The sequence below is a fragment of the Microcaecilia unicolor genome, chromosome 1 (assembly GCF_901765095.1).
Source record: "Microcaecilia unicolor chromosome 1, aMicUni1.1, whole genome shotgun sequence".
NCBI classification, from domain to species: domain Eukaryota; kingdom Metazoa; phylum Chordata; class Amphibia; order Gymnophiona; family Siphonopidae; genus Microcaecilia; species Microcaecilia unicolor.
In genome coordinates, this window is record NC_044031.1 from 647,199,113 (window position 1) to 647,226,542 (window position 27,430).

Here is a 27,430-nt window from a genome sequence, read left to right on the forward strand (position 1 = left end):
GGCTCAATGCAAACATACCAGGCTATAATCTATTTAGGAAGGATAGAGAGGGTCAAAAAGGTGGAGGAGTAGCTCTGTATGTAAAGAATGATATCATGGCGACTGAAATGACAGGGACCTGGGGAAAAGAAGAAGCGATATGGATCACCTTAAAAAGAGAGGATAGAACCTCTGTCCATGTGGGTGTTGTCTACAGACCCCCGACACAATTAGAGGAACTAGATAAAGATCTGATCGCAGATATTCAAAAATTAGGAAAGAAAAAAGAGGTTCTGTTGATGGGAGATTTCAATCTGCCGGATGTAGATTGGAAGGTTCCGTCTGCAAAATTGGAAAGAAGTAGAGAGATCGTGGATGCCTTCCAAAGTGCTCTGCTCAGACAAATTATGACGGAACCCACGAGGAAGGGAGCGACGCTGGATCTGGTGCTCACAAATGGGAATAGTGTGTCAAATGTCCGAGTGGGTGCACACCTGGGAAGCAGTGACCATCAAACGGTTTGGTTTGATATGACGGCTGAAGTGGAGGGCGGCCACTCTAAACTCAAAGTCCTGGATTTCAAGCGTGCTGACTTTAGTAAAATGGGGGAATACCTGAGGAAGGAGCTGATGGGCTGGGAGGACGTACAAGAAGTGGAAGGACAGAGGTCCAGGCTGAAAGAAGTAATAGATAGGGCCACAGACCTTTATGTAAGGAGAGTAAATAAAAGCAAGAGAAAAAGGAAACCGATATGGTTCTCCAAGCAAGTGGCTGAGAAAATAAAGGCTAAAGAGTTAGCGTTCCAGAAATATAGAATATCTCAAGAAGAGGAACACGGGGAGGAATACCGGATGAAACTGAAAGAAGCCAAGAGAGAGATACGTCTGGCGAAAGCGGAAGAACAAATGGCTAGAAATGTAAGGAGGGGAGACAAAAATTTCTTCAGGTATATTAGTGAACGGAGAATGACTAAAAAGGGAATTGTGAGACTAAAAAATACAGCGAAACGCTATGTAGATAATGATGAAGAAAAGGCCAATTTGCTAAATAGATACTTTTGTTCTGTTTTCACTGAAGAAAATCCTGGAGAAGGACCACGAGGGACTGGCAAAAGTACACCTGAGAATGGAGTGGATAGAGCACCGTTCACAGAGGAGAGTGTGTATCAACAACTTGGAAAGCTAAAGGTGGACAAAGCCATGGGACCGGACGGGATCCACCCAAGAATATTGAGGGAGCTCAGAGAGGTTCTGGCGGGTCCTCTTAAAGATTTGTTTAATAAATCCTTGGAGACGGGAGAGGTTCCAAGGGATTGGAGAACGGCGGATGTGGTCCGTCTTCACAAAAGTAGTGATAGGGAAGAAGCTGGAAACTACAGGCCGGTAAGCCTCACTTCGGTTATTGGAAAGGAATGGAAGCGATGCTGAAGAAAAGGATAGTGAATTTCCTGGAAGCCAAAAAGTTGCAAGATCCGAGACAACATGGTTTTACCAGAGGGAAATCGTGCCAAACGAATCTCATTGAATTCTTTGATTGGGTAACTGGAGAATTGAATCATCGACATGCTATAGACGTAATCTACTTAAATTTTAGCAAAGCTTTTGACACGGTTCCCCACAGGAGGCTCTTAAATAAACTCGATGGGCTGAAGATAGGTCCCGAAGTGGTGAACTGGATTAGGAACTGGTTGACGGACAGACGACAGAGGGTGGTGGTAAATGGAGTTCGCTCGGAGGAGGGAAAGGTGAGTAGTGGAGTGCCTCAGGGATCGGTGCTGGGGCCGATTCTGTTCAATATATTTGTGAGTGACATTGCCGTAGGGTTAGAAGGTAAAGTTTGCCTATTTGCGGATGATACTAAGATTTGCAACAGAGTGGACACCCCGGAGGGAGTGGAAAGCATGAAAAAGGATCTGAGGAAGCTAGAAGAATGGTCTAAGGTTTGGCAATTAAAATTCAATGCGAAGAAATGCAAAGTGATGCACTTAGGTAGTAGAAATCCAAGAGAGACTTATGTGTTAGGCGGTGAGAGTCTGATAGGTACTGAGGGGGAGAGGGATCTTGGGGTGATAGTATCCGAGGATCTGAAGGCGACGAAAGTGTGACAAGGCGGTGGCCATAGCGAGAAGGTTGCTAGGCTGTATAGAGAGAGGTGTGATCAGCAGAAGAAAGGAAGTGTTAATGCCCCTGTACAAGTCGTTGGTGAGGCCCCACCTGGAGTATTGTGTTCAGTTTTGGAGGCCGTACCTTGCGAAGGATGTTAAAAAAAATGGAAGAGGTGCAAAGAAAGTCTACAAGAATGGTACGGGATTTGCGTTCCAAGACGTATGAAGAGAGAGTTGCTGACCTGAACATGTATACCCTGGAGGAAAGGAGAAACAGGGGTGATATGATACAGACGTTCAAATATTTGAAAGGTATTAATCCGCAAACAAATCTTTTCCGGAGATGGGAAGGCGGTAGAACGAGAGGACATGAAATGAGGTTGAAGGGGGGCAGCCTCAGGAAAGATGTCAGGAAGTATTTTTTCACAGAGAGGGTGGTGGATGCTTGGAATGCCCTCCCGCGGGAGGTGGTGGAGATGAAAACGGTAACGGAATTCAAACATACGTGGGATATGCATAAAGGAATCCTGTGCAGAAGGAATGGATCCTCAGAAGCTTAGCCGAAATTGGGTGGCGGAGCAGGTGGGGGGAAGAGGGGTTGGTGGTTGGGAGGCGAGGATAGTGGAGGACAGACTTATACTGTCTGTGCCAGAGCCGGTGATGGGAGGTGGGACTGGTGGTTGGGAGGTGGGAAGTACTGCTGGGCAGACTTGTACGGTCTGTGCCCTGAATAAGGCAGGTACAAATCAAGGTAAGGTATACTCATATGTTTGTCTTGTTGGGCAGACTGGGTGGACCGTGCAGGTCTTTTTCTGCCGTCATCTACTATGTTACTATCCAGCTTATAATCGAAAGTAATCGCCGGCTATTTCCCGACACAAATCAGGATATGGCCGTCGATTTCGCAAAAGCGGCGAAAAGCGTATAATCGAAAGCTACATTTGTGATAGCTTCGCCGCTTTCCCTTCGCCTCACCGGCGAAAGTTCAAAGGGGCGTGTTGGCGGCGAAGCAAAGGCAGGACATGGGCAGGCTTGGGCGTGGCTACCAGATGGCCGGCTTTCGCGGATAATGGAAAAATAAAACCCAGCGGTAATCAGTATTTCGCCGGGTTTACTTGGTCCTTTTATTTTCACGACCAAGCCTCAAAAAGGTGCTCCAACTGACCAGATGACCACCGGAGGGAATGGGGGATGACCTCCCCTTACTCCCCCAGTGGTCGCCAACCCCCTCCCACACTAATATTATTAAAATACAAACCTTTTTTGCCAGCCTGTATGCCAGCCTCAAATGTCATACTCAGCACCCTGACAGCAGTATGCAGGTCCCTGGAACAGTTGTTGTTGGTTGCAGTGGACTGCAGAAAGGCAGAGCCAGGCTCATCCCCCCTACCTGTTCCACTTGTGGTGGGTAATGTTGAGCCCTCCCAAACCCCCCAAAACCCACTGTACCCACACGTAGGTGCCCCCCTTCAGCCCTTAGGGCTAGGGTAATGGTGCACACTTGTGGGCAGTGGGTTTTGGGGGGGATTTGGGGGACTCAGCACACAAGGGAAGGGTGCTATGCACCTGGATGCTAATTTGGTTGTGTATAAAAGATGTTTGAAGTGCCCCCTAGGGTGCCCGGTTGGTGTCCTGGCATGTGAGGGGGACCATTGCACTACAAATGCTGGCTCCTCCCACGGCCAAATGCCTTGGATTTCGCTGGGTTTGAGATCGCCGGCAGTTTTTTCCATTATCGCGGAAAAACAAAACTGGCAATCTCAAACCCGGTGAAATCCAAGGCATTTCGCCGGCCCACACCGTATTATCGAAAAAAAAAAAGATGGCCGGCCATCTTTTTTGAAAATACGATTCCGGCCTACTGTTGCGCTGCCGCCAAACGTTCGATTATTCCCCTCTGTTACATTGAGCAGAAAATTTTAACACATTATCTACGATGACACCTAGATCTTTTTCTTGGGTGCTTACCCCCATGGTATACCCTAGCAACAGGAAACTATGATTCGGATTATTCTTTCCAGTGTGCATCACCTTGCATTTGTCCACATTAAATTTCATCTGTCATTTGGATGCCCAGTCTTTCAATTTCCAAAGGTTGTCCTGCAATATTTCACAGTCCACACATGTTTTAACAAACTTGAATAGTTTTGTGTCATCTGCAAATTTAACTGCCTTACTTGTCGTTCCGATTTCCATATCATTTATAAATATGTTAAATAGCACCAGTCCCAGTACTGATCCCTGCAGCACACCATTGTTCACCCTCCTCCATTGAGAGAAATGACCATTTAACCCTACCCTCTATTTTCTGTTCAATAATCCACACCAGAACATTGCCTCTTATCCCATGACTCTTTTTCGAGAGCCTCTCATGAGTAACTTTATCAGAAACTTTCTGAAAAATTTAGATACAGTGCATGAACTGGGTCACCTTTATTCACGCCTTCATAGAAATGGAGCAAACTGGTGAGGCAAGACTTCCCTCAGCTCAACCCAGGTACAAAATAAGTACCCGTATATATGTAAATCGCTTTGAATGTAGTTGCAAAATACCACAGAAAGGCGGTATATCAAGTCCCATTTCCCTTCCCATACTGACTCTGCCCCATGAAACCATGTTTGTCTGTGTATTCTGTAATTTTATTCTTATAGTTTCCACTATTTTGCCCAGCACTGACATCAGGTTTACCGGTCTGTAATTTCCTGGATCACCCCTGGAGCCCTTTTTAAAAATCGGCGTCACATTGGCCACCCTCCAATCGTCAGGTCCTACGGACGATTTTAACAACAAGTTACATAGTACTAACAACAGATCAGCATGTTCATGCTTGAGTTCTTTGAGTACCCTTGGATGTGTGCCATCCAATCCAGGTGATTTACTACTCTTTAATTTGTCAGTTTGGCTCAGTACCTCTTCCAGGTTCACCGAGACTTTTTTCAGTTCCTCCACATCATCACCCTTGAACACCATTTCCGGTACAGGTTCCGGGTCATCTGTCTCAGGGAATGCCACTTGCAGCTCTACCTTGGATAGTGGTAGTCATAAATGCCAGCCTTTCCGGTTGGGGGGTCTCGTCTTCATTGTAGTGCTCAGGGGCGGTGGAGCAAGACGGAGTCTTCATGACAGATCAATCGGCTGGAACTCAGGGAGAATTGGCTTGCGCTTAGAGCGTTTCAGGTGCTCCTGGAGAGCAAGTTGGTTCGAGTTCTCTCAGACAACACTATGGCAGTAGCTTTATATCAGTTGGCAGGTAGGGACTTGCAGTCTTTCCTTAGCATCTTCTCTTTCTCTGGCAGAAGCTCACTTACAACGGATCTCGGCTGCCCACATAGCTGGATCTCTCAATGTTCAAGCGGATTTCCTCAGCAGATCATCGTCATTGGATCCATCAGAGTGAGAATTGTTGGTGGCAGCCTTTCAGAAGGTGACTCAAAAGTGGGCCCGCCAGTCATGGATCTCATGGCGACTCGGCACAATTTATTTATTTATTGCATTTGTATCCCACATTTTCCCACCTATTTGCAGGCTCAATGTGGCTTACAATGTGTCGTTAAGGCAATTGCCTTATCAGATTAGATAGCATTAGTATTGCAATGCCAAGGCTCCCAGATTTTACAGCCTTGTTCGACATCGCAACTTCTTTGTGTTTCCACTGTGGCCCATGATCGTCGGGGTCCTGCTCAGGTTGAGTCATCACCTGAATTTTGTCATTCTCATTGCTCAAGATTAGACCCAGCAGCCGTGTTATGCGGATTTGATTTGCCTTCTGGTGGACAAACTGTTTTGTCTTCCTCTGGATCAGGACCATCAAGGACCGGTTCCAATAGACGATCCCTCCTGCTTTGGTCTTACAACATGGCTCTTTGAGAGGGTGCAGCTGAGAATGAAGGGTTATTCTAACTCTGTTATTGCTATCTTGCTTCACACAAAGAAATGTTCTATGTCGACAGCCTATGCGAGAGTCTGGCAACTTTTTTGAGTCCTGGTGTTCAGGTACAGCCATCGATCCCTTTAAGGCATTGGTTCAGCACATACTAGCATTCATGTAAGATGGGCTTAAAGGTTTGGCCTATAACTCGCTTCAGTTACAGGTCGCAGCTTTGGCTTGTTAAAGGGGCAGGTTTCTCAATTCTTCATTGACTTGTCATCCAGACGGGGTGTGTTTCTTGAAGGGGGCTAACCATCTTGGCCCTCCTCTCCATCGAATTTCCCCAGAGGACTAAGAAAGATATTAAATAACAGAGGAAACAGGACAGACCCCTGAGGGTCACCACATTGCGGTGAACTAGGGGAAGACATTGATAATGCTGTACAAACAGTAAAACTCCTATCAGTAAGGAAAGAAGAAAACCACTGAAATACCATGCTCAGGACTCTAACAGACTTTAGATGAGAGAGAAGCAGAGAGTGATCAATGAGGTCAAAGGCTTTAGAAAGATCTAATGAAAGAAGAAGAACATTAAGGGTTCTAAATTATATTTCTGTACCTGTGTCTAATTTTGGAAATTTTCAGTCAGTTTCTCAACTAATATGTTTATTTCCTTTAATGTTCACTAGTTGCTATAATTACCTTTTAGTTTTTTTTTCTTAATAAGCACTAATATGTCACACTATATGCATAAAATGTAAATAAAAAATAGTTTGATACTTTAGGTACTTTAATGCTCTCTCATTTATTTATTTTTGGTATTTCTCTAGGCTCCTCCAAAGAAAACTAAATTTGGACCTTTGAACGATGAGGATCGGATATTCACAAATCTCTACGGACGCCACGACTGGAGGTATTGCTACCAGACTTTCTTTAGCCTTCAGTTCTTACCAGGGTCCGTTTTCCTCAAGATCCAGACGACTCTATACGTATGTGATGACCCCCTTACCATCATCTTTGCAGAGGTCTAAACACAAAACTGCTCGATAATCCAAAGAGCCATGAGCACCATTGTAACCGTTGACCCAACCACCCAACAGGTTGGCGGTAGGGTATCATTCCCTTTCAGGACAGTACTCTACCACCACCAGCTCACCTGGGAGTGCATAGCCTTCTAGATAGATTAAGCTACATGAGCATCTGTGTTTCTACGAGGATGTTTAGCTGTTACTGTACTTGAAGCCTGCCAGATAGAAATAACTAGCAGCTGTATCTATTGCTGCATATAGTACACTTTTTCCACCTTCCCCCCACTGCTGTTTTTAGGTCTGATGCCTTTTGTAAGACCAGCACAGTTTTCTAGACAAGAGAGCCCTCCTCCAGATGTGACAAGTGATCTCTGTTATCTTGAAAGCTCCGGTGCGTAGTGCATTTTGTACTGGTTCAGTAAAAGGTGTCGCAGCCTACAGAGATAGAAAAAAGAGTAAGGTTAACCAAAAGAAACGTTGCACTGGAGATGCTGATGATTTTAAAGCATCTCCAGCTCACTGTTTCTTTTGATTAGCCCTACTCCTTTCTCGGTGTACCTATTTTTGTGAGGAACCCATTTTTCTACAGCCCACGGAGATTCCTCTTTAGGACCACTACGGCTAATAGAAGTTGTGACTCTAGAATGATTTCTTCTCACCCTGCTGTTTCCTACCTGTAGGTTGAAGGGAGCACAGAGCCGTGGTGACTGGTATAAAACTAAAGAAATCCTGCTGAAAGGAGTTGATTGGACCTTGAATGAAATAAAAATATCAGGCTTACGAGGTAGAGGTGGGGCCGGCTTTCCCACTGGCCTCAAGTGGAGTTTCATGAACAAACCATCTGATGGCAGGTAATGTTAAATTTACTGATGAAATGAAAGACTTGTCCACCCTGCTGTAGTTTGTTATTTATTAGGATTTATTTACCGCCTTTTTGAAGGAATTCACTTGAGGCGGTGTACAGCAACAATAAACCAAAGCAATTGGGAATTGCAGCAATAAAAATATTCAAATAATACAAAGTGCGGAATAGAGGCTCATTTTCAAAGCAGATAGTCTTACAATGTTACATATGTTACTATGGAATTTTGTAAATGTGCGTGCTTTGAAAATGAGCCTCATAGTATGCTACATTACAATGTCAACACAATATGCAGTAAAACATTTTAATAGAGAGTATAGGGTGTAAGCAAAGATGGAACACATAGATAAGATACAGTAACAGAAAATAAGAGTCAGAAAGGTGCTTTGATATTAGAACCATGGATAGTGCGGTCTAGAAACTATATGATAAATAAATTATCCTAGCTAGGGTAGAAGTGAATAAACATGTCCTGCTATAGTATGTAGCCGGTATTACTCCCTTGTATGCATGTGTGTGTTTAATAACCCTTTAGTGCCCAATGTTCCCGTAAAAAGCCATATGGGAACAGATTGATGGGAACATTGGACACTAAAGGGTTAACTAGCAAGTTCGTTACTTCCATTAAAGGCCTGGGTGAAGAGCCAAGCTTTCACCTGCTGCCTGAAGTAGAGCTAGTCTTGTGGTAAGCGAAGCCTTTCAGGAAGTGCATTCCAGAGTGAGGAGGCTACTCTGGAGAAGGCTCTCTGGTGGGTATCACTTTGCCTGATGTCCTTTGGAGAGGATGTGGTTAGGGATACTCCTTGGGAGGACTTTAGTGCCCTTGGAGGTGTGTAGCGGAAGATCCTGTTCTCCAAGTACTCTGGGCCATTTCCTTTAAAGGCCTTGAAGATCAGACATAGGGATTTAGCCCTATACCGGACTGGTAGCTAGTGAAGTTATGAAATTGGAGCAGTCCGATTGCTTCTCGATCCTGGGTTTCATTCCCAGCTTGGCTCTTGAGTGTTGCTGAGGTACTCTGGCACTGTGACAGAGTCTTGTGATGTGTGTGTGTGTGTCAAGATCTCAAGTGACAACACTGGGAGTCTGAAATTCCTTATCTAATCAATGACATGCAGTAGGAGCCTGTTAAAGGACTCATACAATACCCCATGTTCATTGCAAGATACAGGAGAAACTTCCAGAAAAGTACATAACCTTATGTGTGGTGTGGGAATGGGAGATACTGTTCCCTCTAAGCCAGTGATGGCGAACCTTTCAGAGACCGAGTGCCCAAACAGCAACCCAAAATCTAATTATTTATCGCAGGTGCTGGTACTCATTATGGGCGGGGTCACCACATATGACTCCACCCCTATGATAGCCACACCCCTTACACCAGCCATGGCGCGTATAAACAGACATCATTGAAACTATTATACTAGTATAGGAGAAAAAAATAACATGATTTTTTTTCATTATAAATCATTTCTGTAAGCTGTTACAGCTCCAATATACCCAGTGCAAAATAAGACAGCAGATGTAAATTCTCAAATTGGACATATTCCAAACACTAAAATGAAAATAAAATGATTTTTGTCTGGTGATTTTGTTTTTCTATCCATATTGGTCCCAGTCTCTGATTCTGCTGCTCTCTATCTGTTCTGTTAACTCCGTTTCCAGGGCTTTCTTTTCCATTTATTTCTTTACTTTCCTCCTTTCTTCTTCATTTCTTGCCCTCCTCTCCCCCCTGCCCTCCCCTCCATCCACCCATGTCCAGAAACCCTCCTCTCCCCTCCAGCCACCCATGTCCAGACACCCATGTCCAGCCACTCTCCTCTCCCCTCTGCCCTCCCAGCACCAGGCAGGCCTCCCTCCCTCCCAGCACCAGGCCTCCCACCCAGCACCTGCCTCCCTCCCTCCCAGCACCAGGCATCCGTCCCTCCCTCCCTTTCCAGCATCACTCCCTCCCAACATCAGGCATCACTCCCTCCCACCCAGCACCAGGTCACCCTCCCAACATCAGGCATCACTCCCTCCCTCCCACCCAGCACCAGGCCGCCCGAGCACCAGGTCGCCTGCCCGCCCTCCCTCCGAGCACCAGGGTCCCCCCCCCCCCCTCCGAATAAAAGTCATACCTGGTCGGAGTTAAGGCAGCGTCGGCAGCAGCAGTGAAAAGCGCTGGCTCGGTACGCCTTCAGCCTTCCCTTCTGTCTCTCAAGCTGTGGTCCCCCCCTTGCGGAAACAGGAAATGAGGGCGGGACCAGAGCTTGAGAGACAGAAGGGAAGGCTGAAGGCGCGCCGAGCCAGCGGTTTTCACTGCCGACGCCGCCTTAAATCCGACCAGGTATGACTTTTATTCGGAGGGGGGCTGGAACTGACTGAGGCGACGGCACACGTGCTAACAGAGAGCGCTCTGCGTGCCCTCTCTGGCACGCGTGCCATAGGTTCCCCATCACTGCTCTAAGCTGTTTGGCTGTGCTCACTTTGGTAAATGGCTGCGCAGCCCCCCCCTCCCCCCAGATGTCCTGGGACCTAGGTACCTCCCACACCACCCTTCCACCCTCTGCTGCTGCTGTTCTTTTCCCAAACCAGTAGCTGTCGTGGCAAACCAAAATACAGCCATCGCGGGACCTCCCTGTTACATACCCATTGCTGCCGGATCTGCCCCGGCACAAGAAGTGATGTTGGAGGGGGTGGACCGCCAACCATGGGTATGTACAGGGAGATCCTTCAATGGCTGTATTTTGCTTTGCCACTGCTGCCGCTGGTTAAAGAAAGCAGTGGTGGGGGTGGCAGGGGGCCGACACTGGATGAAAGTGTGGAGGAGAGAGAGGTGCAGATGCTGGATGGAAGTGCAGAGGGGCAAGAGAGATCACGTGCTGGATGAGAGAGAGGGGCACCCTCTAAAGCAGGACCTCTTCCCTCATGGCTTCTCTAGTGCAGTCTGCAAAGGACAGGGCTTCTTCTCTCACAGTTCAGCCCATGTACGCTTCCACTCCTTCAGAAGCCAATTCCCAGGGTGTGGTGTGCACCTGCCTATCATCAACAGACAAACTGCAGCTGCTCTGTTGCTGCTATTTATATAAATATTCTGTCAGCTATCTAGAAAGAGTTCAAAAGACGATTAATACAAGTTGTTGACCTATTACCTGAAAGGAGACACATTTTATATAAAAATGTTAAATGCTGTATTTGTAATCATAATACGTTTGTTATTGTGTCAGGAATTAGCCATAAACCTGTCTAAATAATCAAGACTTAGAGCTCCGTGTTCGGCAGAACAGCCGTTATTCACTTAAAGCGAGTGTTCAGCAAAGCTATTTATTCATGTTTACTTTATTTGTTATACCACCTATACAAAAAGGTCTAAGTGGTTTCCAGTTTAAAAAAATATATATTGGGGCAGAAGGAGAATCATACTGTTAAACCAATTAACATAAAGAGACAGTTAAAAACAAGAACTATATCAACAGGAGGGAAACTTTATACAGGGAAAAGTTACAGTCACAACATATGGGAAAAAGTCTGAACACTGAAGATGTTGTAGCTGAATTTCACCCCGTCGCCTACAGCCGTCAGTTTTGCACATAAATGCCGACATTTCCTTTTTTAAGAAAAAGAAACACTTGTGTGGTTGGGTCCTGCTGCCGACTGCATAAGCATTTTTGAATATTGGACTTAGGATATTTCCAAACATATAATCCTCAGTAGCACATATCGCTGTGGAAGTGAATTTCAAAGCTGTTCTTTTCTACGAGAGAAGGCTCTTAAACTTTCAGTATAGGTACCTCGTATTGTGCGTATTCCAAAAAATCCCAGTATATGTGTGTTTTTCTCTTGTCCTCAGACCCAAGTACCTGGTGGTGAATGCTGATGAAGGGGAGCCGGGGACCTGCAAGGACCGTGAGATCATGCGCCATGACCCCCACAAGCTGGTGGAGGGCTGCTTGGTGGCGGGGCACAGTATGGGTGCCCGTGCTGCTTATATCTACGTTCGGGGGGAGTTCTATAATGAGGCTTCCAATCTGCAGGTGAGGAAGAGGCTCTTACATTAAACCGCTTTGATCTTTTATAAGTTAAGTGGTAATATTAAATTTTATTAAACATAATAAGCTTCCAGCCTGCAGGTGAAGGGGCTCTGGAGATAACTGGGGGAAGGAGGGTGGTACTGTCTCTTTCCTGTATTGTGCTCTACTCTCCTTGGCACTCCCACTTTCTGCCAACAGATGGCGATCCAGGAAGCGTACAGTGCAGGTCTCATTGGAAAGAATGCCTGCGGCTCTGGCTATGACTTTGATGTCTTTGTGGTGCGAGGTGCGGGCGCATATATCTGTGGCGAGGAGACAGCACTGATTGAATCCATCGAAGGGAAGCAGGGCAAACCACGTCTGAAGCCACCTTTCCCTGCTGATGTTGGTATGGACCCTTCAGTGTGATGACCTGTGCAGAAACTATCCATGTGACAATCTTTAAACAGTACTTGTGGGAGTTAACGAAATTGTTAAAATGTTACAAAGAGCCTCTTTATAGCATTGTCTAGTTATGTCCCACTGTGTGTATTTGTGTGCTCGCTTTCCAACAAGCTGCTCTCTGTGCAAAGGAAAAAATTTTTTTAAATACCTTAGAAGAAAACTAACCCTTATGTAACTGTACACATAACAAGTAGCATTTCTAATGCCATGTTAAACAAATTGCATTTAGATTTTTTAAGAATTTTCCTGAATGTCGGGCATCATCCATGAAACCAAATATCACAAATTAGCCGTTTTCATCTGATGACGAGGTGGTTTTGGTGTCATAATCCAGTCAGATCCCAGGGTATTTGAGGTAATCTGTGACTCTGGATCTGGCTGCAAAGCCCTAAAAATTTCAAAGCTAAAAATGACTAAGCCATGTTAGGTTTGTCCTTAGAGCTGCTAATTGGGGGTTGGTTCTCATGTATAAGAGCCGGGTGTTTCTGCCTACTCTTGAGAGGTTGTTATGATGCACTGTATGCAGACGGTTCAAGCTGTTTGATAATCGCCTGCATTTTGTAAGCTGGAGCCTGCGTCAAATGCTTCCGGTTTGGAAAATTCAAGAACAGCAGCACAGGAGAGTTGTCTTTTTAAAATCTCCTGTTTCTCTTCTTACAGGGCTTTGGCATTCTGTTAGATGTTAGATAGATAGAACTTGCTCACCGTTCTATTTCCTCAGCAGTTCCCTGTTTTGCTGTCCCCGCTTTTTTGTCTGCTTTCTGTTTCACAATTTTTGTTCTGCTCCTTTGGCTGAGCAGGAACATTAAAGAGCCTTTTTTTTCTCCCCCCACCCCAATTCCAGGTGTTTTTGGCTGCCCCACAACAGTGGCAAACGTCGAGACGGTGGCTGTGGCTCCCACAATCTGCCGGCGAGGAGGCACCTGGTTTGCTGGGTTTGGCCGGGAAAGGAACTCTGGAACTAAACTATTCAACATCTCAGGTCACGTTAACAACCCATGTACAGTGGAGGAAGAGATGTCCATCCCACTGAAGGAGCTGATAGAAAGACATGCTGGTAAGAGCCCCCATCTCCTGCATGACATCCTAAGAATAACACTGTTACCTCCCAGTTGTTATAATGAATCCATTATTAGGGAGGAGAGCTAGGTTGACAGCTCTGTCCGTTTGTACTACAACAGGCCCAACTTGGACAACAGCTATGGAAACTTCTCTTATGCACTAGGTACAGCCCAGACAGCAACAGTGCAGGCTTCCCTCACACACTACATGAGTTTAGCAAGGGAAGTCTTGTGTCTTTTGAAGCCATATATAGATTTAACATAGTAAGTGACGGCAGATAAAGACATGAACTGTCCATCCAGTCTGCTCAACAGTCGCATTCATTATCAATCAAACATATAAATGGCAAGTGACCGACTCACCTGCAAATGCGCAGTAGAGACTTCCCTCTCTGTCCCGCCCTTGCGTCAAGACGTGATGACGTCAGAGGGCGGAACAGAGAGGGAAATGGAGTCGGACACTGCCCCTGGAGCCTGGAAACGAACATCGCGTGCACCAACCTCCACCCTCCCCGCCGCCGCTCCCGCCCCCCTCCGTATCGGGCCCCCTGCACTGACCTGACAGCGCCTCTCACCTCGGTGTGGAAGCACTGCAAGCAGCAGCAGAGCAATCTGCTGCTGCCTGCAACGCTTTCACACGGAGGTGAGAGGCACTGTCAGGTCAGTGCAGGGGGTCCGGCACGGAGGGGGTATGGAGCGGCGGCGAGGAGGGTTGCTGGAAATCTCGCCTGTTTTAACGGGCTTAACGGCTAGTTCATGATTAAATCAACAATGAATGTGGTATTATATACTTGATCATGGTCTTTTTTTGGTGTTTCTGGGACATAGACCGTAGAAGTCCGCCTGGCTCTGGCCTTATGTTTCCAACTACTGGAGTTGCCATCAAAGCCCACTCCAGCCTATCCAAATCTGTCTTGTCATTTGTGGGACACAGACCGTAAAAGGTGCCCGGCACTGTCATATGCGGGACCCAGACGGTACAAGCCTGCCAAGCACCGGAGGTTAAAACTGTTTAATTTTCTGAAATGGGCTATTTGACTGTGGCCCTTCCTGCATATCACTAAAAGTGCATGCTTACATGTGTTTCCGCTATGCTCAGACTCTTACCCACATTTGGGAAAGGCATTCCCAAGGGCAGGAGTTAAAATAACTCATGGAGTTTTGTATTTTCAAAAGTAAGCATGTTTTCAGTCAGAAAAAAAGTGCATTCTGCAGAAAGCCCTTAGGAAGTTCTTAAAGTGAAAGGTCCAGATGCACTTTAACTCACATTGCTGCTAATTTTGTGAATAAAAGTACCTGTGGTCTTTGTAACATTACAGGCAGTAAGAAAATTGCTTCCATAAAGTACCTGGATTTTCAGAAGTCATTTTATAACGTCTCTTCTGAGAGCCTGCCTCGGAAATTAAAATGTCATAGGATAGGATGTTAAGTCCTGTTGTGGTGTTGTTAACTGGTTAAAGAGCAGGACTCAATGGCCAGTTTCCTAGTGAAAAGAGGTGAAAGTGGAAGGTGCCATGGATCTCAACACTGACCATTGTTTGACATATCAGAAAAGGGAGCAATGAGTGAAGTGATCAAATTTCCAGATGACATCCAGAATAGAGTGTCCTGTCTTAATGGAATTCCTTTCTCTATTAGATAGCTATTTATATTTTGTATTGTGTAAACCACTTCGATGGTACTCCCTAAATTTAGAAAGAGTGTCAACAGTTGCAGCAGAAAATTGCCAAGCTGGGTGTTTGGACATCTATATAGCAGATGGAATTTACTATGGACAAATGCAAAGGGATGCACGTACAATACTAGGCCGTACATTAGGGAGTTATCGCTCAGGACAAGGACCTTTTGAAGTCACCTTGGGGTAATTTTTATAACTGGTTATCTGTATATGAAAGCCAAGTAGGTGCCTGTTTTAGGCCTAATTTATAAAGACATGAATGTACTTCTTTCCTTTATAAAATGCAGCCGATATTACCCCAGATTGAAGCCCCAAGCATATGCCTGTCAGGAGCAGATATAAATGTTTAGAAGTTTATATTTGTTCACATTTGATGAATCACCTTTTTTTACAATGTAAAAAAGAGGATATACAATAATAAAAATAAATAAATAACCAAAAAAAGAACAGCATTAGAAGTAGGAAAGGATAGCAATCACATCAGAGACATACACACACCAGTCTTGACTATAAGCAGCAAGTCCTTGGAATGTAAACTGAGACAATGTACAATAATAAAAATAAATAACTTAACCAAAAAAAGAACGCCATTAGATATAGGAAAGGATAACAATTAAAGAAATAACAAACTTTCGCAAATCGTTGAAAACCTATCTATTCACCAAGGCTTACCACGAGAATCCATAACTAACTACAACTCATCAACACCCCTCCCTCACTTTGACCGTTTTCTCTCTATAACTGCTTGAGTAGATCGACTGCTAACCTTGTTATTATTATATCTCTGTACCACCAAATGTACTTCTTTTCCCTGAAATGGTGAAGCCATTACAGGTTTTTGTAAGCCACATTGAGCCTGCAAATAGGTGGGGAAATGTGGGATACAAGTGCAATAAATAATAATAATCATATCACCAGTCTTGACCATAGTAGCAAGTACTTGGAAAATTTCATCTCGCATTCACCATTCCATCCTCTGGACCTCGCCAGTCAGTGGTTTCCAAATGCCAAGGCATAAAAATAGGTTTTAAGACTTATCTTAAACATATTTATTGATGGTTCCAAGCTTAACTAAGGGGGAGATTATTCCACAGAAATGGAGCCAAAAAATAGAAAGCGTTCTTTTCTCGTGGATTCATAATAGGCGACGGATTGGGAAGAATTAAGCGATGGTCATTAAGGAAACGGAGGAGCTGAGCTGGATTTATTCCCTCTGTCCCCCCCATGGTGTCCAGCATCCCCCTCCCACCTGCTAGTGTCCCTCCTCTGCCGCCACCACTGCCAGCCCTCTGAACCGGCAAAGTTTCAGAGCCTCCCCCCCAACAGGTATGGATCGCTGTTCCTTCTTCTCCTCCCTCCCGGGTATCGCTCTCCTCCCCCCCCCCCCCCCCCCCCAAGTACCTGTGTGGTGGTCCAGTGGCATGTTGGGGCAGGAGCGATCCCCACTCGCCCATGCCCCCTCTGTGGTAAAAATGGCTGCCGTGACTTCCAGCAGCAGCCTCGCAAGACTAGAAGTCACGTTCCTGTGACAGTGGAACTGGAAGTGCTGTGTCTGCTTCAGTGCCTGGATTACTTACATCCTTAATGATTCATTCTAGAACAAAGTTTTTGTACCATCAAGGAATAAACTCCCTTCATTTTGTGTTTCCAGGCTTGTGCTACCACTTTCTGTATTTTATAAGAGAAGCTGACCCGTTCTCTTTACCTTTGTCACTCTGAAGTTATTCCAGCTCTCACCTCCATCAGCTGATGGTCCAGATCATTTGCCATCACACCGTCCAGGCTTCCTTATTAAACAGAATAGTGTTCTGTGTTTGGGCTCATACATCTGAGTCCCCTTTACACTAGGTCTTCACTGATGCAGTCTTCCCACACTTCTTCACCCAACTGAAGCAAACTCCGTAACACTAATTCTGCAGACAGCACAAGGTCTCCCTGGAGTTACTTCTACTGTATGTAAGTGTCTAGAGTGCGCTTGATAGGAATGCATTCTATAAAGAAAAGTAGGTACCTTTTTTCTTTATAGAAGATTAGCATAGGCATTGAGATAGGAATACATAAGAGCTGGTGTAAATACTGTCACCTAAATGCTTGAGTAACTTAAATGTTTAACTTACAGAATACTGTGTTACTGCCAATTTCATAGAATTACCTCCTGCCCACTGGGTTGCTCAGGTGTATGAGACATCGACACTGTAGCCTTCACTCCAGTGGAATGGGAGGTCCAGCTGTATTGGAGGTTACAAATTCTAGTCCTGCAGTGCTGATCAGATCAGCCACTCATGACCTTTGGCACATTAAGATCCAGTAAATAAAAGTGTGAACCCTGAAAACGCATTGCTCTGTCTCTGCAGGGGGTGTTACTGGTGGCTGGGATAACCTCTTGGCTGTGATTCCTGGTGGCTCCTCCACACCCCTCATCCCCAAGTCGGTGTGTGAGACAGTGATGATGGATTTTGATGCACTGGTACAGGCACAGACGGGGCTGGGAACTGCTGCCATCATTGTCATGGATAAATCGGTGAGTGAGGACCTGTCGTCCTATCATAATAATAATACGTTTGTTATACACTCCACCATACCAAGTGTGTTGAAAGCACGTCACAATATAATATAGCAACTGAAAGAAATGTTAATATCGGTAATGCAAAATAAATTCACACACACACATGGTGGATATGGGTTCAAAAATCTTTAGTGGTATCAGTATATGGCAGGATTCTACACCCTCCTACCTGTTGGGATAAATATGAATTTGGGATATCTGCACTTTCTGGTGTAACCAGGGCCAGCCCAAACTTTCACCTGTATGCTTTCTTCCCTTCCCTTCCTCCTTTCTTTCTACCTCTGCCCTCAGGTAGTTTATTAGTACTTGCTACACCACCTTGAGTGAATCTCTTCATAAAAGGTGGTTAATAAATCCCAATAAATAAATAAATAAAATAAACTGCTCTAGCTACCTAGGCAGAGCAGAGCCGTGTACAATCTATAACAGATTCAGAAAAGAAAGGAACTCCATTAAAAACAGTACAGCTCTACAATCATACCAAAAAAAAAGGAAATGAGGGTAAAAGGGGAAAGAGAAAGCTAAAAGCAATCAGTGGCTGGTGTACCCAATCAGTACCCAAAAAAGCCTGTCTGAAGAGCCAGGCCTTTAAGTTAGATTTAAAACTCTCCTCGCCCCTTGTCCAGCTTCTCCTCCCTTTTCCTTCCCTTTGCTGCCACCCTCTTTCTTCCCAGGCTGAAACGTCAAAGGTTCTCTGCAGAAGTCCATTCTGAAGTGCTGCTGCCTTCTGCCCTCCTGATGAAGGATCCTGTGTGGCGGGAGGGCAGGATGTGGCAGTACTTGGGCATGGGCCTGTCTCGGTTTTAAATGTCTTGAGAGCTTTGACCGAGGAAGAGGTTGGCAGCAAGAGGGGGGGTGGAGCGGAATAATGGACACGGGTAGGGAGGGGGCAGGTGACGTGCTCTCCTGCCCTGCTGCCATCCCCCAAATACTGCACACTAGGCTGGTCCTGGGTGTGCTACTACTACTACTTATTTCTATAGCGCTACTAGATGTATGCAGTGCTGTACACTTGAACATGAAGAGAGAGTTCCTGTTCGACAGAGATTACAGTCTAATCAGGACAAATAAGGGATAAGGGAATTGCTTAAGGTGGGAATTATAAATCAGACATGGGTACTGAACAAGTAAATAGGGGTTAGGAGTTAAATGCAGCCTCAAAAAAGGTGGGCTGTTAGCCTAGATTTGAAGACGGCCAGAGCTGGAGCTTGGCGTACTGATTTAGGAAGTCTATTCCAGGCATATAGTGCAGTAAGATAAAAAGAACTGAGTCTGGAGTTGGCAGTGGAGGATAAGTTACAGATAAGAGAGATTAACCAATGAACAGAGTTCCCAGGGAGGAGTGTAGGGAGAGAGATAAGAGTGAAGAGGTACTGAGGAGCTGCAGAGTGAATGCACTTGTAAGTGAATAAGAGAAGTTTGAACTGTATGCAGAAAGGGATAGGGAGCCAATGAAGTGACTTTAGGAGAGGGCTAATAGCATAGCGACACTGGTGGAATATAAGTCTTGCAGCAGAATTTTGAACAGATTGAAGGGGAAAGAGATGGCTTAGTGGGAGACCTAGAAACATAACAGCAGATAACGGCCGTATGGCCCATCCAGTCTGCCCATCCTCAGTAACCACTAACTCCTCCTTTTCCTAAGAGATCCCACGTGTCTGTTCCACGTCTTCTTAAACTCTGACACAGTCTTCGTCTCCACTACCTCAACCGAGAAGCCATTCGACGTATCCATAACCCTTTCCATGAAAGAGTATTTCCTCAGATCATCCTAAGCTTATTTCCTCTTAACTTCATCTTATGCCCTCTCATTCCAGAGGTTTCCTTCATTTGAAAAAGGCGCAGCTCCTGTACATTAACTCCACTGAGGTATTTAAATGTCTCTATCATATCCCCTCTCTCCTACCTCTTTTCCAGCGTATACATGTTGAGGTTCATGAGCCTGTCCCTATATGTTTTATGACCGAGACTGCCGACCAATTTTGTAGCCACCCTGTGGACTGACTCCATCCTGTTTATCTTTCCATAAGTGCGATCTCTAGAATTGCATACAGTATTCTAAATGGGGCCTCACCAGATACTTGTACAAGGGCACTATCTCCTCTTTTTTCCTTCTAGTCATCCCTCTCCTTATGCATCTGAGCATCCTTCTGGCTTTGAGTGTCCTTTTCTACCTGTTTGGCCACCTTAAGGTTATCTGATACAATCACTCCCAAATCCCGCTCTTCTTTCGTACACAGAAGCTCTTCACCCGCTATAATGTACTGTTTCCTCGGGTTTTTGTGACCCAAGTGCATGACTGCATTTCTTAGCATTAAATCTTAGTTGCCGATCTTTGAACCATTCTTCAGGCTTTGCCAGATCCTTCCTTATGCTATCCACATCCTCCGTGGTGTCCACCCTGTTACATAGTTTGGTATCATCCACAAAGAGACAAACCTTACTAGAGAGCTTTTCCGTAATATCACTCACAAAGGTGTTAAAAAGAGCCAGCCCAAGGACCGACCCCTGCGGTACACCAATTGTAACTTCCTTTTCCTCAGAGCAAACTCCATTTACCACTACCCTCTGTCTCCTTCCATTTAACCAGTTTTTAACACAGTAAGTCACTTAGGTTCGATACCGAGGGCATTCAGTTTACTTATCAGTCGCCTGTGTGGAACCGTGTCAAAGGCTTTGCTAAAAACTAAGAACACCACATCTAGTGCTCCTCCCACGTCCAACTGTTTGGTCACCCAGTCAGAAAAGTCAATCAGATTTGTCTGATAAGGTCTGCCTCTAATGAAACCATTCTGCCTCGGGTCCTGCATTCCATTCGATTCGAGAAACCTCACAATCCTTCGCTTTAGAAGCGTTTCCATTAGTTTTTCACCATTAAGGTCAGACTGACCGGTCTGTAATTTGTAACCTCTTCCTTGCTTCCATTCTTTTTTTTTTTTTTACATTGGTACCCCGCGCTTTCCCACTCATGGCAGGCTCAATGCGGCTTACATGGGGCAATGGAGGGTTAAGTGACTTGCCCAGAGTCACAAGGAGCTGCCTGTGCCGGGAATTGAACTCAGTTCCTCAGTTCCCCAGGACCAAAATCCACCACCCTAACCACTAGGCCACTCCTCCACTCCTTGTGCAGAAGGACCACATCTGCCCTCCTCCAGGACCACTCCAGATTCTAGGGAAGGATCGACTAGGTCAGACAGTGGAGCCACCAGAACTTCTCCAAGTTACATGAGTACCCTCGGATGTATCCCATTAGGCCCCATCGCTTTGTCTACTTTTAGGTTAGCCAGCTCCTCACGAACACAGTCTTTCGAGAATCGGTCCTGGTCTGCCATATATGCATCCTCATTAACATTTGTCTTCTGCGATCCCGTCCCCAGTCTTTCATCTGTGAACACTGAACAGAAATATTTGTTTAGCAGTTCAGCTTTATCCTTATTAGCTTCTACATATTCCTCCCCCTCAGCCTTGAGCCTCGCAATGCTGTTATGCCACTTCCACCTGCCACTTACATATCTAAAAAATGTCTTGTCCTGCAATTTTACTGTATTGGCTAACTTTTCCTCCATTTGCCTCTTCGTTTTCCTGACATCTTTTCCAAGTATTTTTACCCATCTTCCTCTTTCTGCATCATCTTGTAATGTATAAAGGCTAACCTTTTCTCCCTTACCTTTTCAGCTACTACTTTCGAGAACCAGAGCGGCCTTCTTTTCCTTTTATGTAATTTTCTAACATAAAAGTTTGTTGCCTTTAGAATAGCTCCTTTCAGTTTCGCCCACTGATGTTCTACTTCCTTCAGTTGTTCCTATCCAACTCTTCCCTGAAAAATTCCCCCATCTCAGCCAAGTTAGTTCGTTTGAAATCCAGGACTTTCAATCTCAAAACATCATAAACATTCTCCCCGTTTGTAAGCATCAGGTTTAGAATTGCTCCATCCCACATCGGTTCCGTCGTCCACTGCTGGAACAATTCTTCCTGTAGAGAAACTAAGATCCCTTTGCTTCTAGACAGCCCCACAGCAGGGACGCTCCTATCGACATCAGGCATATTAGTCACCTATTAGTAGTACCTCCCCTTTCTTTACTATCTTGTGAATGTCTTCAATTAAATCTCTGCCCATTTCTTCTGACTGTGAGGGTGACCTGTACATTACACCAATGTAAATACATTTTCCTTTCCCTTTTACCAGTTTAACCCATTGTGCTTCTTCCTTACCTCGCATGTCCTGCAATTCTGTCACTAATATTATTCTTAACATATAATGCCACTCCGCCACCCTTTTTTCCTACCCTGTCCTTCCTGAGTAGATTATAGCCAGGTATAACTATGCCCAGTCATGGTTCTCCGTGTGCCACTTTTCTGTGACCGCCACTAAATCCAAATTGGCTTCTTATCGTTGCAGCCTCTAGATCTAGAAATTTGTTTCCTATACTACGGGCATTGGTATACAAGTCTCCACAGATTTTACTCTTCCCCTCCCCACCTGTTCTATAAAGGTATTTGATGTCTTGCCCTTCTGAGGGTTATTAATGACTTTGGGGCTTCTCTCTATGAGAAACGCATTGCAGTAGTCTAAGCGAGAGGTGATAAGGTTTTGGTAGTGTGCTCAGAAAGGTAGGGACAAATTTTAGTGGTGATATAGAGAAAGAAATGACAGATTTTAGCAGTCAGTTGGATATGTGCAGAGAAAAAGAGAGAGGAGTCAAAGATGACCACAAGTTTACGAGCTGATGAGATAGGTAGGATGAGTGTTATCCACAGAAGACAGGGAGGTTGAGTGTGTATACTGAATATGGTGTGACCACCATTGCTGGAAGAGGGCATGCTAAATGTGGCTGTCTAGCTGACTTGGTTATGGAAGAAATGAAACGACTTGAGAGAGGCTATAAACACCCTAAGGATATGATGGCAAAAATTGACCTTGGTTCCTTAAGTATGATGCTCTTTTCTGATCTCCAGTGACATGTTGTAACTGCTTGGTGTGAAGTCACAAGTTCTTCAAGCTGAGACTAGATAATTGTGCTACTGAGCAGGTGATATTTCCCTGATGGAGTAAGAGTCAGCTGAGCAGTGAGTGTCAGTGCCTAAGGCTTAAGTTCAGCTCACTGCATGTGTTTTAAGCAGAGGAAGAGGAACTGTTTAAATAATTTCCCTACATTTTAGAAGTGTAAATGGCCCCTTATTTTAGGTCACACAAGCTGGTGTGCACAGAGGCAGAGCTGGGCAGAGTTGTTATTATTATTATTAGCATTTGTATAGCGCTACCAGACGCACGCAGCGCTGAACAACTGATACAAAGAGACAGTCCCTGCCCAAAAGAGCTTACAATCTAAATAATACAGACAGACATGCACTCACAAAAAGTAGATTAGGTTAGATTTATTTAATAAAGAGCATGTTAACATTTACACCTGTGGTGCAAAAAACAGAAGCAACCAGTCTTCGCAAAAAATAGCAATAAACAAAACAGCGAAGAAGACCAACAAAAGAAAAAAAAATTAAAAATATAATGAAAGAACTCAAAAAAATCAAAATATATATAAAAAATGTAAGGCGTCAACACTTGGTTGTTGAAATTTAAAAATAAACTTTATTTGTCAATGGATAGCAGGGAGAAAGGGACTCGACACAGCTGTGTTTCGGCCATACAGGCCTGCGTCAGGAGTCTTCTCACTGTATGCTGATCTTATATACTATCCAAATAGGGAGGGAATGTATATATCTCTTTCTAATGTGATAGCGTTGTACGATATTCAAACCAAAATCAAGCAGGAATCAGAGTAGCTCTGTTTAACCTTAGAGAGACGAGACGCTACTCTGATTCCCGCTTGATTTTGGTTTGAATATTGTACAACGCTATCACATTAGAAAGAGATATATACATTCCCTCCCTATTTGGATAGTATATAAGATCAGCATACAGTGAGAAGACTCCTGACGCAGGCCTGTATGGCCGAAACACAGCTGTGTCGAGTCCCTTTCTCCCTGCTATCCATTGATAAATAAAGTTTATTTTTAAATTTCAACAACCAAGTGTTGATGCCTTACATTTTTTATATATATTTTGATTTTTTTGTGTTCTTTCATTGTAACATTTACACCTGCTCTCAAGCAGGTATAATATCTGCTCCTTGAATATAGATTCTAAAACTGCTGGATTTGTGCTAATATTTTAACAGTCACATAGGCACCCTGTGTTTATGGACATTACCCCCTGGATGTCGATCCTCTGTAAGCACAATGCTACCGCACAGGATAATTAGCAAATGATTTTGGGTGTGGGAGCTCCAGTGGCATAAATTTCCAGAACTTACTTGTTCAGCAAGAAACAAATTCTGGGATTGTCTTCCATTATTCCAGGATGACAGCTGTTCATTCCTTTTTGGTTTACTTTTCCCGGGAAGCTTCCATGGATATAGATGATAAAGTCCAAGTTAACCTAACTTCTTTTGAAGTCTTCTCAGTGTTCAGTGAATTATTTCTGTGTTCGTTCCAGCAACAATTTGCTGCTGGTGGGCAGGGCTGTGACTAGGGTTGGGAGAGGAACAATGATTGAAATGCAAGTGTGGGCTGGTAGCAGATGAAAAGCCAGGAAGTGTTCTGCTGTTGTCCTCCACCCAGGTGGAGAAGAAGAGGAGAGAGAATGAAAAAGGGATGGAGATCAGAGTAGGGGCCAGGAGGCACAGATATTCTTGCCTGCCCCAGGAACCAAAATGTATAGATACAACTCTGCTGCTGAGAGACTGTGGAGTGACACCCTGTGGAGTGGTAGACTATGTAAGAAACAGCACTTGGAGCAACAAGAGGGGTACAGCCCTGAGGGTATTGTGTGTGACAAGAGTAACCCCCTCCCATTACTTTGCAGCCTGTTTGTGAATTTTTCTTTTCTCCATTCTCAGTTCTTGGATTTGTGTTTTTTCTAACCTCGTATGATCCCTCATTTTGTCCACAGACAGACATTGTAAGAGCTATTGCACGTCTTATTGAATTCTACAAACACGAGAGCTGTGGACAGTGCACGCCATGCCGGGAAGGTGAGCATTTCATACATAATCACAATTATGCCTCTGGTGCACACTGCCCTGGAAAGATGAGTGTGCCACATACTACAGGTGCATAGTGGGTACACCAGAATGTGCCGCACATGCTTTGCTGAACGGAAGATAATATGACATGTAATATCCACACACAATTCCTCTCAAACATTCAGTGCATACTGCTCTGGAAGGCACACAATCCATGTTGCACCTCCAGTGTAGGCTGCCCTGAGAGGGGGGGCATACCCCACACATACCTCTATCACAAAGCACCAGGCAAGAGAGTACATCATATATTGTACCCTTATTATACACTGCTGGTACACGCCATGCCGGGAGGATCAGTATCAGAGCATCACACACTCGCACTCATTCTCTCTATCTCTCTTTTCCTCATTCTTCACTTGTGAAATCCGTTTCATGCTGCCTGAGACATATCATCATGTAGTATATGAATACTGTCTTCTTCACAGACACTTTTCTCTTTTTCTCCAGTCCCACATTCTTGTTCCTGATTTTCCTTGCTTGCCTCTGATGCAGCAATTTTTAGATGCAGGATTTTCTTTTGAAAATGTGGGCTGGCAGGGAATAGGGCTGCAGTCTGAGTGTGTTTATCCCCTCCTGAAACAGGTTGGTGGGAGGTAGTTTCAGTGGGGCTTTTCCTGTGACTGAACAGCTGTTTAATCATGGGAAATGTTTGAAAATGACCTTAAGATTTGTAATGGCTTATAACGACTTCACCTGTATCTTATTGGCTGCCATGTTCTTTTCTTTTAGGTGTTGATTGGATGAATAAGGTCATGTGGCGCTTTGTCAAAGGAGAGGCTCGTGTAGCCGAAATTGACATGTTGTGGGAGATTAGCAAACAGATCGAAGGACACACCATCTGTGCTCTGGGAGATGGAGCTGCATGGCCTGTGCAGGTAACCACTGGAGGGACAGATATGGAGAAAGATTCTGCAGCCTGGCACTATCTGTGACTTGCAGGGCTGAGGATAGACAAACTGTAAAATGGACTGGAATGAGTGTTAAGTGCAGCTATGCCATTTTTACTCTTTCTCTGTAAGGGAATTAGTCTTTACAAATAATAACGTCGGTTGCAGCCTAAATTGCCCTTCTTTTAACCATCGTCTGTGGGTGTATAATATTTATAATTTGGCCCAAATAGAGGGGTGTTTGTCACATTCCAGAAACAGATTTGAGCCATGTCGTAGAACTTTAAAGTAAATTGATGAAAGCTGTGAATACAGTAATATTTGTAACAGCTTTTAAACTCTACTGTTAAACATTGATGGATGAGAGAGTTGATGACATTTGGTTTTTTTTGGAGGACAATAAGGTCAAAAGATTCCCAGTAAAGGTATTCAGTAATAGCTCTAGGCCTTTTTGCTTATTTATTTCAACACTTGCTATATCGTTATAGCTGAATCACAGACTTAAGCGGTTTACAGGCTAATTAACGAAACACCAAAAGGCACTAATGAAAGTCACACGAATCAAACTAAAAAAAGTGGAAAAAGCCAGTCAAAATGTTCAGGATGATCAAAGTTTATTCTTCAAAATAAATGCTGAACATTTTGGTTGGCTTTTTCCACTTCTTTGGCTTGATATAGGCTAATTTAAAACCGCTTGCAGTATACCATCAAGACTACATTTTTGAATAAATTTTCATGACATTTGATAAGTCATTCTTATTTTCTAACTTTTAAGTGTAAGTGAACAGTGAGTATAGTATAGTGAAGGAGTAGCCTAGTGGGTAGAGCATTGAACTAACAACCAGAGAAACCCAGTTCAAGTCCTTCTGCTGCTCCTTGCAATCTTGGGCAAGTCACATAACCCTCCATTGCCTCAGATCAGGGCCAGCTGAAGGGACTGTGGCACCCTCAGCCAAATTTGCGCAGGAGCACCAATGCCCTTTATCACCGATGCTGTGGGCCAGTGCCTTAACTGGTCCATAGGTTGAACCGGCCCTGCCTCAGATATAAACTTAGATTGGAAGCCCTCCTGGGAGAGGGAAAATCCCTATTGTACCTCAATGTAACTCACTTGAGCTACTACTGAAAAGGTGTGAACTAAATTTAAATAAATAAATAAAGGTACATATGAGAAATGACTAGGAGGAAAATGAAGAAATAGTTGCCAGGAGCCAGTCTCTAGCTCAAGAAGAAAGATGCAGAGGGCAGATCGTCGACTCATGAGACAGCTATGGTCTGTCCCACCCATGTAAAGGCTAGCGTATTTTGACCTACCGTTTTGTTTTCTTTTTTTACTTTATGCTTTTAGTTTTTGCTGTTTATGTATTTTAGATTGTATTTTGTGCCTTTTTTTTTTAAACCCTTAGGCTATTTGAGGTAGAATTTCAAGGGTTTGATTGATAAAGGAGAACTTAGAGCTTATGCTGACTGACATCTCCTCTTTTCTGTAGGGTCTGATCCGACACTTCCGCCCAGAGCTGGAGGAGAGAATGAAACAATATGAGGAATCTAGAGCCCGGCAGGCGAGCGCATGAGAAAAGACAGTGAGGGGGACTCAGGATCTTCTCAAATCACCTGAATAAGGACTGCAAGAGCACGTAACCACCTTCATGGCTTTCTATTCTATTTATCGACTCTTCACAATGCCAGTAGGACATGTAAACATGTAACCTCTCTGCATATGGTGTCCCTGAATAAGAGCTAGCATCTGATGCTTGTCCCTTAGGGATGAGGAAACGGTATGTGTGTGTGAAAGTAAATGTCATCTTTGAAGTAATGAAACTGCTCTTTATTGTGGCGCTAACCCCCCCCCCCCCCCCA

General features: G+C 44.5%; 1 protein-coding gene across 4 annotated transcripts in view; it reads left to right on the forward strand.

Annotated features, from left to right (window-relative positions):
* Window positions 1–27,430, forward strand: part of NDUFV1 (NADH:ubiquinone oxidoreductase core subunit V1) — a 48,122-nt gene extending 20,692 nt beyond the window's left edge. For all 4 annotated transcript variants that reach the window (XM_030222522.1, XM_030222504.1, XM_030222514.1 and 1 more), the window contains 9 exons: window positions 6,783–6,865; window positions 7,661–7,831; window positions 11,672–11,855; window positions 12,051–12,240; window positions 13,141–13,353; window positions 17,390–17,556; window positions 24,551–24,632; window positions 25,413–25,558; window positions 27,061–27,430. In XM_030222522.1, the coding sequence (XP_030078382.1) occupies window positions 6,783–6,865; window positions 7,661–7,831; window positions 11,672–11,855; window positions 12,051–12,240; window positions 13,141–13,353; window positions 17,390–17,556; window positions 24,551–24,632; window positions 25,413–25,558; window positions 27,061–27,144 (1,320 nt within the window). In that variant the 3' untranslated portion in view covers window positions 27,145–27,430. The remainder of the gene's footprint in view (window positions 1–6,782; window positions 6,866–7,660; window positions 7,832–11,671; window positions 11,856–12,050; window positions 12,241–13,140; window positions 13,354–17,389; window positions 17,557–24,550; window positions 24,633–25,412; window positions 25,559–27,060) is intronic.